Source organism: Bombus pascuorum, chromosome 1 (assembly GCF_905332965.1).
Source record: "Bombus pascuorum chromosome 1, iyBomPasc1.1, whole genome shotgun sequence".
In the NCBI taxonomy this organism is placed as follows: Eukaryota; Metazoa; Arthropoda; class Insecta; order Hymenoptera; family Apidae; genus Bombus; species Bombus pascuorum.
In genome coordinates this window covers 20,982,157-20,997,682 of record NC_083488.1, presented here as the reverse complement: position 1 = coordinate 20,997,682, position 15,526 = coordinate 20,982,157, and the positions used below count along the sequence as shown (strand labels likewise).

At 36.1% G+C, this 15,526-nt stretch overlaps 2 protein-coding genes across 3 annotated transcripts; both read left to right on the top strand.

Moving 5' to 3' along the window:
* Positions 1-7,945: 7,945 nt before the first annotated feature.
* Positions 7,946-9,387, top strand: LOC132907965 (uncharacterized). Its single transcript, XM_060961425.1, has 4 exons — positions 7,946-8,270; positions 8,333-8,399; positions 8,543-8,880; positions 8,956-9,387. The coding sequence occupies exons 1-4, from the start codon at positions 8,234-8,236 to the stop codon at positions 9,216-9,218; spliced, it is 705 nt and encodes a 234-aa protein (XP_060817408.1). The 5' UTR covers positions 7,946-8,233; the 3' UTR covers positions 9,219-9,387.
* Positions 9,388-10,015: 628 nt separating this feature from the next.
* Positions 10,016-12,961, top strand: LOC132907940 (3-ketodihydrosphingosine reductase). Of its 2 annotated transcripts, XM_060961403.1 has the most exons (5): positions 10,016-10,243; positions 10,553-10,706; positions 10,907-11,336; positions 11,413-11,654; positions 11,726-12,961. In XM_060961403.1, exons 2-5 carry the CDS (start codon positions 10,590-10,592, stop codon positions 11,936-11,938), a joined length of 1,002 nt encoding a protein of 333 aa, XP_060817386.1. In that variant the 5' UTR covers positions 10,016-10,243; positions 10,553-10,589; the 3' UTR covers positions 11,939-12,961. The 2 variants fall into 2 exon arrangements, with proteins under 2 accessions (XP_060817386.1, XP_060817380.1); XM_060961397.1 differs by having other exon boundaries at positions 10,016-10,706.
* The last annotated feature ends 2,565 nt before the right edge of the window (positions 12,962-15,526 follow it).

Here is a 15,526-nt window from a genome sequence, read left to right as displayed (position 1 = left end):
GGTAATCTTCATGGTATCATAAAAGATACTAATCTAACGATGATACACCTTTATATATACATTATCTAATAATTCATACACTTTAATAATATATCCTATACATTAAGTTGTCCGAAAAGTGTCCTTTTTTTACAGACACGTCTTCTACAACGACGCATCTTTATACAAACATGAAACCTAATCTGTCGAACGTTGTGATCTTTGTTTTGATAGAAGAAAATGAATCATACGTAATTTGATAAAATAATACAAAACGAAAAATGTTGTCGAAATAAAACGAAAGAAATTTTTTGGACGACCTGATATATATATGAGATTACCAATAACAAATAAAAGTATGCGGAAATGTTGGTCAAAAAATATTAACAATCTAAATATCCAAAACAGTAAGATTCTAATTATTTTGCCGTTCGACTAAAATGACTGGTAAAAATTAAAGAACCTATATATATATATGATGTTACCAATAACAAATAAAAGTATGCGGAAATGTTGGTCAAAAAATTATACAATCCAAATATCTAAAACAGTAAGATTCTAATTATTTCGCCGTTCGACTAAAATGACTGGTACAAATTAAAGAACCTATATATATATATATGAGGTTACCAATAACAAATAAAAGTATGCGGAAATGTTGGTCAAAAAATATTAACAATCCAAATATCTAAAATAGTAAGATTCTAATTATTTCGCCGTTCGACTAAAACAACTGGTACAAATTAAAGAAACTATGTATTCTTGAATTGTGTTTTACGTAAAAAAGTTGCGGATGTTTTTCATATCCGTTGATTTTCTGGGGAAATCGCTCTAGATGAATGCGTTCTATTCTTCCAAGAATTCCTTCGTTGCTAAAAAATACTCAGAACCGATGGCGTTTAACATGTTTTCAGCATGATCACGTCGTGAGAGTGCATCGATTCAATTGAATTAATTACGGCCGGAACGTACGGCTTAAAAATAACGAGCAACGTGTCGCAACGAAAATCAATACACGTTGATGGTGTGTCGGAGACGCGGTGGTGTATTAATAAGCCAGTTATAAATAATCTATAATCGTAAAAAGCAATGCACCGAATAGCTACAAATTAAAGACTATGGTTTTTTTATTTTTTCAAAAACGCAGCGATAGGTGCAATTGTAAAAGTGCTGTGACAAGCGATTTGCCTTGGGCAATAGCACGCGTTTCACGCACGCTGGTTCTGAAAATGATTTCATGAGCGATCGTAAAACGCGAAAACGTCTAGCATGGGCAAGTAAATTATCCAACATTGCACAGACGATATCGTTCGTTCGAACGTATAGATATATACGGTAATTATTCAAGAGACAAATCCATCTATGCAGATTTCCACTTAGAAATTTAGATATACCGACGAGACGAATATTTGTTCGCAAAGATAGCTCAGAGATTAGGAAATTCTAGTTACATTCGCGACTTAGCTGTAATTGCGCAGCAAGCTGCTACAATGGCTCTGTTCGAAGCAAGAAACAAGAATATTTCGTTGCATTCATTCCTTATGCGGAATGTTGCCAACGATATTACAGGAATTTTCATTCATCTTGGTTGATAATAGTAATTCATGTTTTGTACTTGTTGTTTGCTATTTATCATTTGTCTCGTAGTTGATTCGTTATTGAAAATTTCGCAGAATTTATTTGCAAATAGACGTTATCCCAAGTTGTTTTTTATGGGTACTTCTACATGATATTCGTAGTTTTAAGTTGTTCCCAATATTCGATTAGATCATGTCTGTTGTACTCAAAAATAAGTTTTTGATTTATAGAAATTTATGATACTCACCCTTCGTTATATGTAACTAATATCATACATAATATCTATATAAAGAATACTGTGTAATGTTTTCAAACATATCTACGCCATTAGCAACAAGCTATTAAGTATCGAAATGTATTATATTTTTCGAATCAAAACCAAGATCTTTGCAATACCAAAAAAAAAAAAAAAATTAATTTCAGATTATAACACCGTTTCGATAAGACTAGGTGATTAGCATCCACGGTTTCACAGTTTGTTGCAACACAATCCCATTCGACTTTTTCCATTTCTGATGCCTTAATCCGCTCCAGACATCCAAGAGAAATCAGTCACTGGCGTTACACCGGTCCGCTTCTTAACCCTCCATTCATTATGTCGCATCCATCAAAACGCCCCGTTATAAATAAATAAACAAGCAACGTCGTGTCGCGTTTCCTTCGAACCACTCCCACGAAGTTGGCTGAAAGACTGCAAGAGCCACGGAAATATCAGGACAAGAGGAAGGGAGAGAAAGAGCGAGACCCATCGAATCCAACCCCGCGTCGCCGCCACCCCCTTTCATCCCCCTGCTGTTTCTGCATATCTTTCTTTCCTCGGTCGTAATATTCCGTGGAAGCTGGCGCGCACAATGTCTCGCAGACGGCGCTGGCATAATGTTCCCGGCCACGATAGCGATCCACCCCTTCGAGGTGGCGAGCACCAGCAGCAGCTAGAAGGCGTAGGAACGGCTCGGCTCGTTAAAAAGTCCGTTGGACCTCTCGTAACGGCCACGGGAACCAAGAGAAAACCGAGAAGAATGCATCGAGCCGAGCTGCACTTACTTACTTACGCGGCGTTGCACCCCTCGCTCTCCTTCTCTATCTCTCGTTCGAGTGACTTTTTCTTCTGGTGCTGCCACCGCATCGCTTCTCTCTCCAGCGGCTTCTCACCCCCTGCGGATGGCGGATGAAATCGTTAGCCGGGGTAATACACGCACAGGACGCTTCGATGCGCGTCCCTTTGACTCGCGCCACTCCTATAATTCAGTCGCGACGGGGCCGGTAAATGACTTTCTTTCGCTCGCCATCGGAAGCGTTTTACGTGGGATATTATTTCCTGGATATTAATGGGAACAAAGACCAGCCACGGCTTCTGCTTTCGCCTTCTATCTCGTCTCTCTTTCGCCTTTTCGATGGGTTGGTGCTTCGTTTACGGGATGTACGGACAGTACTTAAGATGATGTACGAGTCGAAGGGACTTCGCAGGGATGTAAATGTTCTTCAGATGGATGCGAATGAGAAACGTTTTCGATGGACTTGGGGACTGTGTCTTTTTATTATTGCACTGATTTTCTTTTACTTTTGCTTTACTGTTTTACTAATAGCGAATGATAATTTGCCAGATGGATTTGGAATTAGTGTCACTTTGTTTGATTGTTCAGGTTTTAATTTTGATATAGAAAATGCGCCGATCAGCTGCGGAATCGATATTATAACAACTGCATGTGTATAATAATTTTGAATGAAGAAATATTTTGATTACGAATAATGCGATGGATAATGGTTTAAAATTTCTCTTTGCGTAATATTTTAAAAGAAACGTATGATTTCTTTCAAGTATATTATGCGAAAAAAAAAAAGAAGGAATGTATCGTTACGCTTGGAACTTCAAGTTCTGGTAATACTTCATATAACTCGATCCATAATTTTATTCGTGACAAGAAAATTAATTTAAATAGTGGCTCGCTTTCTTTCAATTTTAAACACTCGTAAGAGTGATAAAAGATAAACCGATCCCGGGTTTTGAGCTGCCTTTTTAATTCATCGTCGTATATCATGCGATGAAAACTTCCCACCGTTTCACACCCTGAGGACACTTTAGGAAGCCTGTCATTATCTTTGATTTATTTTCATTAGCCAGCTCTTATATAAAGCTCACGTTAATAATTTTATACGAAGTTATGGTGCTTCGAGTAAAATAACCGCGGTGATATTGCAGATAATGTCTCGGCTACAATGACGTGAAACCACTTCGATGTTACTTTTCCTCGTAAAGCAACTGTTTCATCCCTTGACATTCACGGTCGTTCAATAAAAAAATAATTCATCCATAACCACGTAATTCTGTTTGATTCACTATCATTTTCCAGCACGTTTTTCCCTTTGTGTATAGATTGTTTTACAAAAATGACATCCTTACGTCACTCAGATACCGGGAAGATAAAATTACGTAGCATCCTTAAGAATTTTCATGGCGATACGAAATGACACGCTGTCCAACCACTGTGTGACTATATTTGCAAGCAGCTTTACACAGTTACTTGTCTTACACTTGTTACTCGGTTTGAAATTACGCGAACGCGATACGAACACGTGGAACTGCTTACCAGGGGAAAATAGATCGGCGGTCGCTTTTACCCGGCATTCTATAGATCCTGCCAGGATGTTCAAAGCTGCGTTTAAGCCTATAAGAGAGAGAACGTTCACTGAAATAGCACCGTCTTAAGAATTTACGAGCTGCAAAGGGGTACAAATAGCATATATCCATCCATTAAAATTCTTTCGCGTTATACGATCCCATGAAATCGGTTTCGATATCTGAAGGCCAATGATTTCCGAAGAAACTTGCGATTTTCTATCTATCATTCTCAGTTTCTACTGTTAGACAAATTTGCATAAATTCTCGGAATATCGTCCGAGGTTATCGACAGGGGTGAACGAACGTTGGATAAGTACAATCTCATTTAAGAGAAACAGAAATATTCTCCCTTGCCTGAAACATCGTTATAATTCTACCTCGTAGAAGATTCTAATCGAACATCTTTTTGAATTCTTGAAAAAATATTACCACCTACAGTCGTAAGTACTGGCCGTGGTGTAAAAACAAAAAGAACAGAACCGCAAATGACAAGGGTGGTTTTCTTCGGTAGCCCGAAGACAGGAGGCCCAGCCACCGTAGCTGGGTTTCTTTCTTTTTTTTTTTTAACGTTCCAGGGAGCTGGTTCCGTGGAGAATCCACGAGTGTGACGAGCCTCCCTGGGACAGAGGGTGCCTCGGAGAGGTGGTGGGGCGGGAGTGAGGGTTGCCAACAGTGCAACGAATGGAGATCGATTCTGAGTCTGGGTCAGGCGAGGGCGTTCACCCCCCGGTGCAGCCCGGGAGACACGGAACCCAGGGTCGTAGCTAGGGTATCACAGGAGGGGTACTGACGCGGAGGCGGTGGCGAAGGACGGAGGGGAGGGGTGGGTCGCACGGGACACTCCCTTCTGGCGAGTGCAACGTACGCTTCTCTGTCCGAAATCGTACCAACGCTGCTCTACGATCCTCTCCTCGTGGCCCGGCTCCGTATCGGTCTTACCCGTTCCGTAAGCCGGAACCGATGCACACAGGCAGCTCACCACGAAAGGGACAAGGTTCGCGTTGCGAATTCACCGCAGGATGTTCTCCTGTGTCGAATTTTCCGCACGATCGAAACGTTTCGACGACGGAGAATCGCTGCTGGTGACCGCTTAAGATCCATTCCGGATTTTACGAGGGCGTCGAGAGTCGGAAACTAAGTTGCCTCACCTCGAGGATTAGCGACTCCCGGTGGACGTAGGTTCGTGTTTCCCGGTGTTTGCGGTCCCCCGTCCGTTTACGGACATCCAAGGGACACAGAGAGTTACATCGTAACGCTGTTAACGTTACGTAATTTTCACATGGCCACCCACGTTTGACGCGACTCCAGGAGTCGTTGCGTAATAAACGGCCATTACGTTCGAAATATACTTGTGACAAATATAAAATTCTAGAGTATCGAGCGAACGATAATTTGTCGCGGTCTTGAAATAGCGCGCCGCCGCGCCGCGCCGCCTGCGCCACGGTGGCCGACGAACGACACTGGATATTTCTTTCATCAGAACGGGGAACATAATACCGAAAGGGGTTCATTGTTTGCCACGTCGTATTATTCCTTGTCTTTGTCCGACGTCGAGAGTTTCGTGCTCGATCGTCCGTTCGGAAGGCACGAAACACGATATCGAAGTCCATCGAACTGCTCCTTGTTGGCCGTGAGATAGCAGGATCGCGTTTACGCGATGATAAAAATGCGAATGACACGTTATTGAGTAAGAAAGTAACGAGTAAAGTGCAGGGACAACTTAATCCGTTTCCCTCTTAGGATATTGTAAACGATATTTTGAAATATTCCTTTTTATTCCTTTTTACGAATAATTCCTTGATATAATTCCTTTTTACGATATTTAAAACGTTTTTCTTTGTTTCGTATTGTTTTATTGTTCTAAAGAAATATCATATGTATGTTACCGTGCGAAACAATAATTCATAACATGGCGATCTGCGAATGGCGTACAATGTGTTAAAGAACTAATATATTATGCTTTTGCGCAATACGTTCAAACATATAATGGATAATTTATATCGCGAAGCGTACGTTTACCTTCTGTGAAATAAGCATCAGTGACAATAAATTTCTATCTCGTATTAGTACAATACGTAATCATTTATATAACACATTGCCTTACACTTTCGTTCACCTCAAATATCACTTAATTATTATTATTTATAATACATTTAATTAACATATGTGCAGACATACGTTTATGTATATATACAAATATAAATTATTTATACATATATAATAAATTAATAATAATTTCCATTATTGTCCTTTAAATATAATTCACGTGGTTATATTATAAATAAAATTATAATACGATTACTTTAAAAAGAAGTCATATAAAATCGTAATCCAAGCTCCTTCATTAGTATAATTAACCTAAACATCTTTGCAAATCCGTCTTCTAAAGTTTGTTATTTTCCAGTTTGAAACGACAGTGGTTTACATTTAATCAGGTAGAAATTGCTAGGAGATAATGCGACTCATCCCTTTTCACGTTCGCGTCGTTCATATCCCAAGTGCAAAGAGGTTCTTCATACCTTCCGCTTTAACCTGACTACCAGGAGTGACTCCCAGGACGAGGTGAACGATCGACAGGGTGGTGGTACGTGACCTTTTGCTCGAAGGATAACGGCAAGGGTGAAGCGGGGACTTTGCCCCTCAGTAACGGGGGTGAATGCACGTACGACCCATCTACCCCCACCCCTTTCTACGAGCACCGAACTATTCAAGTTCCCGGGGTTGGCTAATTAATAATCTTTCCGGTCAATTCGCTATCGGTCGATAATACGCGAGTTAAGGAGAAAAAGTCAGATCATGCACAGACAACAGGCTAATTTTATTTCAACAACTTCCTTAAGTTGATCGTATTCCGTCGGAACCTATTTATATGCAACCCGCCCTGGAGCCGTGCACCGAGCGCAGGATCGATCCGCATTTCGGAAGCTTTTTCATCTCGACTACGGTTCTCGTGCAATGCATTTAAGCTACCCGTTTGAATAATGACACATATATTCGGACATATATTTTATTATGATTTATGCTTCAGATTTTTCTCTTCGTTCAGCGAATATTTGCCAAGAAATGAAAATAACGAACATTGATAAAAAATGTATTTCGTTTTATGTGACAGTCTATATTAAAAACAGATATATTATAACTGATCTGTGTATATGTTTCATGTCTCGTGTGTAACAGTTACGTTTGGAGGTGAATGAAACAAAGAAAGGTCATTAATTTAGAGAAGTTACTAATTTTATTGTGAAAGATATCCTTATCACTGGATTATGGTTATCCTGAGAGCAAAGAGGGAATACCAAAGAAGTTTCTAAAATGAACGCATGGAGCCACCTGTCAATAGGTATCTAAGATAAACATACACGACTGCAATTTATATAATATAATAATTAACGATGTATAAACACAGATAAGAATGGTATAACATAAACTTTAGGATGTTGTAAAGTAGAACAATGTATTGTTTCGTTACACCATCTAGATTCTCTTATACAATGTTACAATTTTTTCTTCACTTCCAACACAAAGATGGTACGAAATAAACTTATTGAACAATATAATATACCTTTGCACAAAATAGTGCAACAAAGTAGGATGCAAGCGATATATAGATTTACAATTTTATGGAATCGCATGTTCTGAAATACCGACCGTGTTGAAAATAAGAAGCTTTCTTATGCGCTTTACATTTTAGAGCGGTGAGTTTAAGAATTATATTCAATCATAAACGAGATATATAATAGATTTGATACGCGATACTATTGTTTGTCACAAGATTTTGGAAATCACCAAACCCTCAGATCATTTTTGCGTTACATGCGACATTATCCATTCAACGTAAGATAAAATTTATGACTGCAGTGTATACGAATGTACTTATATGACCGTGGATCTGGCTATAGCATGTCAGTATCAACTAATAATAAGTTATATTATTACCATTGTTGGCAATACTGAAACAATGAAAGGTGTGGCAAGTTTACGATAAAGAGAATATTTTTGAGACTTATAAATAAACGATTTGTGACGTCTATACACTGATAACACCAAACAATCGGCATGTCTGTTGATAAACAAGATTATCATCGTGCGTCAAGTAAGCAATATCATTTTTTAGACCTGCATTACGTTAAAAACATTCATAATCTCTTTTTTCAGACGCGGTGGTACTTGGTGGAGTAATTACATATATTGCAGGTTTATTGTTGGTTATGGCATTTACTAGGTAATAATTTTCAAACATTAGAATTTGATACATATTATTAGTTCTTTTTATAAGAAAATACATGTCTTTAAATACTATTCAATACATAATAAACTTTCGTTATTTTTGTATATATCTTGATCGTTAAATCAATTTAATTTCAGCCCCTATTGGATTGAATCTTACCAAGAGACTTTCAGTAATTTCAAACATATGGGACTATGGGAATACTGTTTCGAACAGTTTAGATATCCATATTATCAGTTTGACAAACAATTTGATGGATGTCATCACATTTTCTCAGAAGAATATTATGTGATCAGAGAATGGTTATTGCCAGGATGGTTAATGGTTGTGCAGACATTTGTTACTCTTGCTCTCTTACTCTCGTCCTTTGCGCAAGTTGTGATTGCATTGACCTTAATCCGTTGGCCTTTAAAATTTGTGTTGAATTATGAATGGCTGCTTTCAGCTTTTGCTTTTGTGTGTTGTCTCACAGCAGGTAAATGGAAATTTTCAATAATGCAACTTCACTACAGCAAAAAAGTTTGACTTTCAACTAATCTTTAAATTTTAGGAACCCTATTATTTTTAGCAGTATCAATATTTGGAGGACAATGTTGGCGCAGAGACTGGTTGATGTACCCAAACTTTAACCATTTATCATGGTCATATGGTTTGGCAGTTGTTTCATTCATATTTCACTGGTTAGCTTCGAGTTTGTTGTATTTAGATGCGAAAGCCGGTTATAGATTGCGTAAGGAATCTCGCAATTTAGTAATGCAAATGCAGCCCAATCTACAAAGTCATCAAGGATTATCAAGGGGAGGATATATATAATCATCCATTAAATCGATAGCATCCAAATAAGATTTATTTACAGAATGAGTTTCAAACTATTTTTGGTAACGTTAATTTTAAGTAAATGTAGATCTTGTAGATCTGTTTTCAAACTCTTTTGTTTTATATGATATTGTTGTATAATTAAGTTTCCAGCGATAGTATTTAATTCCGTCCATTTTTTACAAGAATCTGTATTTGTAGATTAAGAGAATTATTTTTACATTTCTATATATATAATATAAATATATATATAATTTTAAAATATGTTAGAAGTTACAAATGTCTAATAATACAACAAAATGACAGATTAAAAAATCACAAAAAATAACGTACCTCCATAACTATTTTTTATTGCACAGTTTTACATAATAAACGTTAGTATCATCAGATTTTATATCATATATATGTTTTAAAAGTACAATAAATATTTAATGTACAAATAAAGGAAAATATCAAAATGAAGCAAAGTCTTGTAAAAGTGTCTACGAGCTATTCTTAAATTAGAAATAACCACTAGTTTCTCTTGTAATCAAATCTGAAATTAAAGAAAATGATTCGAGGCACGTTTTATACGAAATATGTACATGAAACCATTGGCTGAATACTTCGTCAATGGTATACTATGGAATTTGCTATAGATATTAAATTCCGTGAACATGGATGTGATATGATGTGGAAGCGACTTGACTTTTGGCCATATTATGGCTTTAGTATGTGGCGCCACTACCGTTTGACTGGAAGTACTTCACTCTTCTGTATTCCCCTTCGCAGTCATAGCACTCAACACTTTGACACGACGTGGAACTTCGTGACGTTGCGTGCGCGAAGAGGAATACTAGAGAGTAAAGTACACCGGTTGAACGATAGTCGCGCTACATACTAAAACCAGAATATAACTGCGATCAATTTGTTTCACGCGGCTTCATGCGACCGCGTATCCACAGTATACATACATATCAGTGGGTATATCCTGTATATATTTCGACTATACTTTTACGTGTCGTCTGTCTATGTGATACCAGGTGATACAATTATGAGAAATACTGATATCGTAAAATTATATATCCGGGGTACAAAGATTACGAATTACATGAGATTATAATCCGTCCGTATACAATTCTACATACAAACTTAACAAAGTTCCGTTATGACGATAAATGAATGCTATCACTTTTTTATTCATTTTTTACCGGCATATCAAGAGATATGACCGCTCCAAAGATTAATTTTACTGTAGAACGTAATATCTAATATAAACAAAAGTATTTATATAAGCTGTTTTTTAATAATAGTAATACTTGAATGTATGAATTGGATTTGTTTTTCTTCAGGAGTTAACATTGTTAAAAGGTTCATAGAACAAAAATAATGGTAGTGATATTTAATGTAATATTAATAATTATAGTGTTACTAATTGCTGTTTCGTTTGTGAGATATTTCTTTTGGCGAAGACGACTAAGAGATGTTAATAAAAAGCATGTTGTTGTAAGTAATTAAAAGCTAATGTATACCTAACCCTTATTAAGATTTCTTATTTTTTAAATATTTTTGAAATGTAAATTAAATTATTTCAAATTTTATTTTAGTAATAAATTACACAATTGTATTCAAAATAATTATAACTGCATGATTTTATAAGTTTTAAATATTCGCTTATAAAAATATTTGTTAATATTTTATGACAGGTGACTGGTGGATCAAGTGGTATAGGAAAATGTGTTGCAATTCTTGCTGCAAAATGTGGAGCACATGTAACAATAATTGCAAGAGATGTTCATAAATTAGAAGTTGCAAGAAATGAAATCATTCATGCATGCAAAAACAAGGATGTTCAAAAAGTTGAATATCTATCTTTAGATATTGGTGAAGATTATAATGCTGTTGAAAAAGCTCTGAGTGATTTAGAAAGAACTATGGGACCAATATATATGTTGGTGAATTGTGCTGGAACTGCAATTTGTGGCAAAATAGAAGATACCTCTATAGCAGATCTACAGAAAATGATTAGTATTAATTTCTTAGGAACATATTATTGTATCAAAGCTGTTGTCCAAAGAATGAAAGCTTCTCAGGAAGGAATTATAGTATTAACTTCTTCTCAAGCTGCATTATTAGGTATTTTTCGAATGTCTCAATTAAATAGATTTACATTATATAACATATTTTTATATATGATATTTCTACTTTTTAGGTATATTTGGTTATTCTGCATATTGTAGTACAAAATTTGCACTTCGTGGTTTGGCAGAAAGTATATCTATGGAATTAGCACCATATAATATTTCTGTAACTCTTAGTCTACCTCCAGATACTGATACTCCAGGTTTTGCTATAGAAGAATTATCTAAACCACTCGAAACAAAGCTTATATCTGAAACTAGTGCTCTTGTCAGTCCAGAAGTAGTAGCAAATAAGCTTTTTAAAGATGCATTGGTAAGTAAAAGCAGGATTGTATATTAATTAAATTAGGTATGGATAATTAATAAAATAATAATATATTTTAGGCCGGGAAATTTTTCTCTACTGTCGGTATGGAAGGATTTATGTTAACTGTTTTATGTTCTGGAATGTCACCACTTAGTTCGATTCGAGAATTATTTCTGCAATCGATGCTAATGGGTATTTTTCGACTTGTAAGTGCCTGCTATCTTGTACATTTTCGAACAATCATTCAGAATTGTATGAAGACACGCGATAGAAACAAAAAATCTGAATAATGATTTTTCACAAGCCTATGCGTATGTATATGCGTATGATAGATACCGAATATGTATGACGATTCTCGTGAGACGCAGTATCGCGATACTCATTTTGTGTATCTTAGCAACGTCGGCCTCTTGGTCGGTTTCACACGCTGATATGTATATTGCGATATGCGTATGATATATACTGAATATATGTATATATGTTGTACATGTATCACAATGGAATCGCGATACTAATTTCGCGTATCCGAAAAACCTTGGCTGCTGGCGACACTTTATAAAGTCGGTGGGCAAAACTACAGAACATCGAAACAAATTGTATCATTCACACGAGAGATTCGGTATCGTTTTGGTCCTACAAAATAGCACACCTTTTAATTTTTATGTTCCTGTTTTTTTTCACAAACTAAATACATTCAATTTCGTTGCTTAATAATTTTTGAGTAATGGAGTTTTATTATTATAGTACAAAAATACTTGAAAATCGACGCGATAAATAGATTGAAAAATTATGATAAATATGCATGAAAATTTTGTAATATTTTATGCTTCCTTCTTTGAGAGGGATATATTTTGTTTATTAATGTATTTTGAAGACAATTGTGCCTACTTTCTCACAATATAGCTTTTTCAATCTGTAATACTTTTCTTATAAACATTTTTTATGCGTTTGTATCCACTTATTTATTTATATACTAAATTCTTTTCATTTTTTTATCTCTTTTATATAACATCACATAGATGGGACCTCAACTTTTGCATTTTTAAAAGAAAATATCTTCGTTTAAAATATATGCTTGAGACGAACTACTCTCAATTTCAATTAAAGAATAAACGAAACAAATAATCGACACAAAGAGACAAATGAAATCATATTTCATATCTCATACGCGCATCGCGACTCGTTTCACACGATTTGGCGATATGTATCGTCGTGTGAAATCAATCTACATGTAAAAGAACTTACATAATAGAAATAATACACTGCATTTGTAACTTTTATGGTATATGCATAATAAACAAGCGACTATGGAAGATGTTGTTCTTGTGTATTTTCTCATCAATGTGATCAGTTCATCTACTAAGTTGTTATATTAATAAGTAAATCGTCTATTATAAATGTTTAAAGATAGAATGAAAATGTAAATAAGACGGGAAACATATCGATTGATTACACGGAAGTAAAAAGACACATTGCAATCGTTAACGGTTTGGCTTACTTTTATTTAGTATCCCGTAAGTTCATAGTATAATGTTCTTCATTAAGCTTTATGGTTCTTACACACATAGAACGGGACTGTTCTCCTCGTCCCTGCCGTCACGATATTTTGAAAAAACGGAAACGCTGAGACTTCGTGTGTAATGTATATTTCAGTGTGGACGATGCCCCATTGATGATAACGCTTGCATCTGGTCACTTTCCGATGCATTAAGAATGTCCTGCGCACCGATGTTTGAATATCTCTAATAATTCATTACCTCTTAAGTCTTCAGAAAAGAAAAAAATCCACACAAGCATCGGTCGATTTAGTTGTGATTTATGCCAGCGGGAGGGCAGCGTCCAACGTTTGAAACCGAGGTTGAACTTATGCAGAGAAATGGCGAATAACGAAGATGTGTCTCTCAGAATTGTAAATTGGTAATGATCGGTTTAACATTGATTTTATTATCTTTCTCTCCGGCTCTCTCACTCTCTTTCTCTCAACCCGATCATTTTCTTCACGCACACATAGCAGCTACGCGTTCGTACTTCCCGCTCGTCATCCTTCGTACATCCACGCAGTTTTTTCCTCGGCATCATCTCGCGGATTCGTTAAAGTCTATTCCGATTTATCCTAAAGCGCTCAAGGTGTACATTAGGGAATCTGCGAGACGAGGCTTAATTTGAGGGACATTTTATTATTTTCTTTATCTTCGAGTTCTGTTTTCATTTAATTTATTTACGTTTATTTTAAATCGATGTTCGCTTATTCGGGCGCTCGACAAACGCTTTCATCATTCATTTTCCTTTCCGTCGATTATCATTTTATCTCCTCGATATACCCTTCTTTTTCCTTCGATCGTTTACATCTTAAATCGATTGTACATTGCGTGTGGTTTAAATTGTCATCAGCTTCGTCGAACGTTCGAACCGGCAAACGGCACGCGTTAACGATTAATTAGACCCATTGCTACGTGTGATCTGTCGCGCATTGTAAACGTAACTATCGTTATGGGAGGTTTCTCTGAAAACTGAACACGTTCATGATAGATTGATCTTCTCCTGCCGCGATCGAGACTCCTGATAAATTAAATCTTTCACTTTTTCCATCGAACACAAGTCATTCTATTATCTTGCAAGTTTGTTGAAACTTCGTTGTGTATTCTTGACGAACGAAGAACCGCGGATGTCAATGAATAGTCAGGAGCCTCAATGGCTACCTATTTATTAGTCGTGTAACAAGGAAAGCGCGACGAGTCGTATATTAATATATCGCCGATAATGAGGGATTGATAAAATCTTCTCCGTCCCGAGGGTTTCGATCGACGACTGTATACCTTTTATTTATTTCTAACCCTCTACAGCTAAAATTATTCTTTGCCTCATTTGCAGTTCATCTATATACAGAACCAATTACGACATACATACGAAAGATATAAACACAATGGAATATAAAGTAAAACAATCATGTACATATAAGTGCAATGATAGATTTGTGAGAAATGTAGGTTTGTTAAGACTGAAAGAAAATTAAAATTAATACGGATGAAATCAAGAAAATATAATCACCTTGTTAGATATCAAATAGATATATGATTATATGGAATTTTTCTACAATACGTATTTGCGTTTCATTTTAAAAATTATTTACAAGACATCAAGATATCGTGGCAAACAAGTGTAACATATTTTACTAATAATAAGCGGTAGAGGGTTAAAATCACAATAATCATTCATGCACACTCTTCACTTCACGAAATCAATAACCTATTCACTATTTTGCAGGGAATTAGTTCACGCCGCATCAGTATACAATGTTCTTTTGACAAAATTTATTTTTTTATGAAATTGTCTTACCGGTAATCCAGTTTCCACCATTGATCACGACTTTTATCGTATAACGCACTAACAGCATTATTTTTAATGTTTATCCTTTTCTTCTTTTAATAATCGAATCGGCAATTATTTCACATGCGAAACTGACTTCCGGCTCGTTGGTTCCGATTTATTTTCGGTAGAATCGCATCGCCATCTGTTACTCGTATTACTTACTATCGAAAAAACTAACTTTGAGTATCTACGCGTAAGAGCACATCGACGAACTGTCAGGACGGTCAATCATCACACGAAAAAGGATCTTTCGATATTCGCGTACCGCGACTCTCGGGAACGGGTACGTATTTGTCGCTGAGGCGGATTTGATACATGTAGTTGATTTTTGATTATAAAGATAGTATAATTATTCTTTATCCAAAGAAAAACTAACATTCTTCAACATCATATAATTCAGAAAGAATTGTGACGAAACATTAAATTAATGAACTATAGATTGGCAGTATAAATCTTGCTTATACATCTATCAGTGGTTCTCTATCCATACTTTCGTCTACATTTCTATC

What these genes read in the sequence shown, in the direction of transcription:
- LOC132907965 (XM_060961425.1), top strand. Translation starts at nt 8,234, where the DNA reads ATGTCTGTTGATAAACAAGATTATCATCGTGCGTCAA. An exon ending in AGATTATCATCGTGCGTCAA is followed by an intron (nt 8,271 to 8,332) that starts GTAAGCAATATC and finishes CTCTTTTTTCAG; the next exon opens with ACGCGGTGGTACTTGGTGGA. An exon ending in TGTGTGTTGTCTCACAGCAG is followed by an intron (nt 8,881 to 8,955) that starts GTAAATGGAAAT and finishes TTTAAATTTTAG; the next exon opens with GAACCCTATTATTTTTAGCA.
- LOC132907940 (XM_060961403.1), top strand. Translation starts at nt 10,590, where the DNA reads ATGGTAGTGATATTTAATGTAATATTAATAATTATAGTGTTACTAATT. An exon ending in TTAATAAAAAGCATGTTGTT is followed by an intron (nt 10,707 to 10,906) that starts GTAAGTAATTAA and finishes ATTTTATGACAG; the next exon opens with GTGACTGGTGGATCAAGTGG. An exon ending in TTCTCAAGCTGCATTATTAG is followed by an intron (nt 11,337 to 11,412) that starts GTATTTTTCGAA and finishes TCTACTTTTTAG; the next exon opens with GTATATTTGGTTATTCTGCA.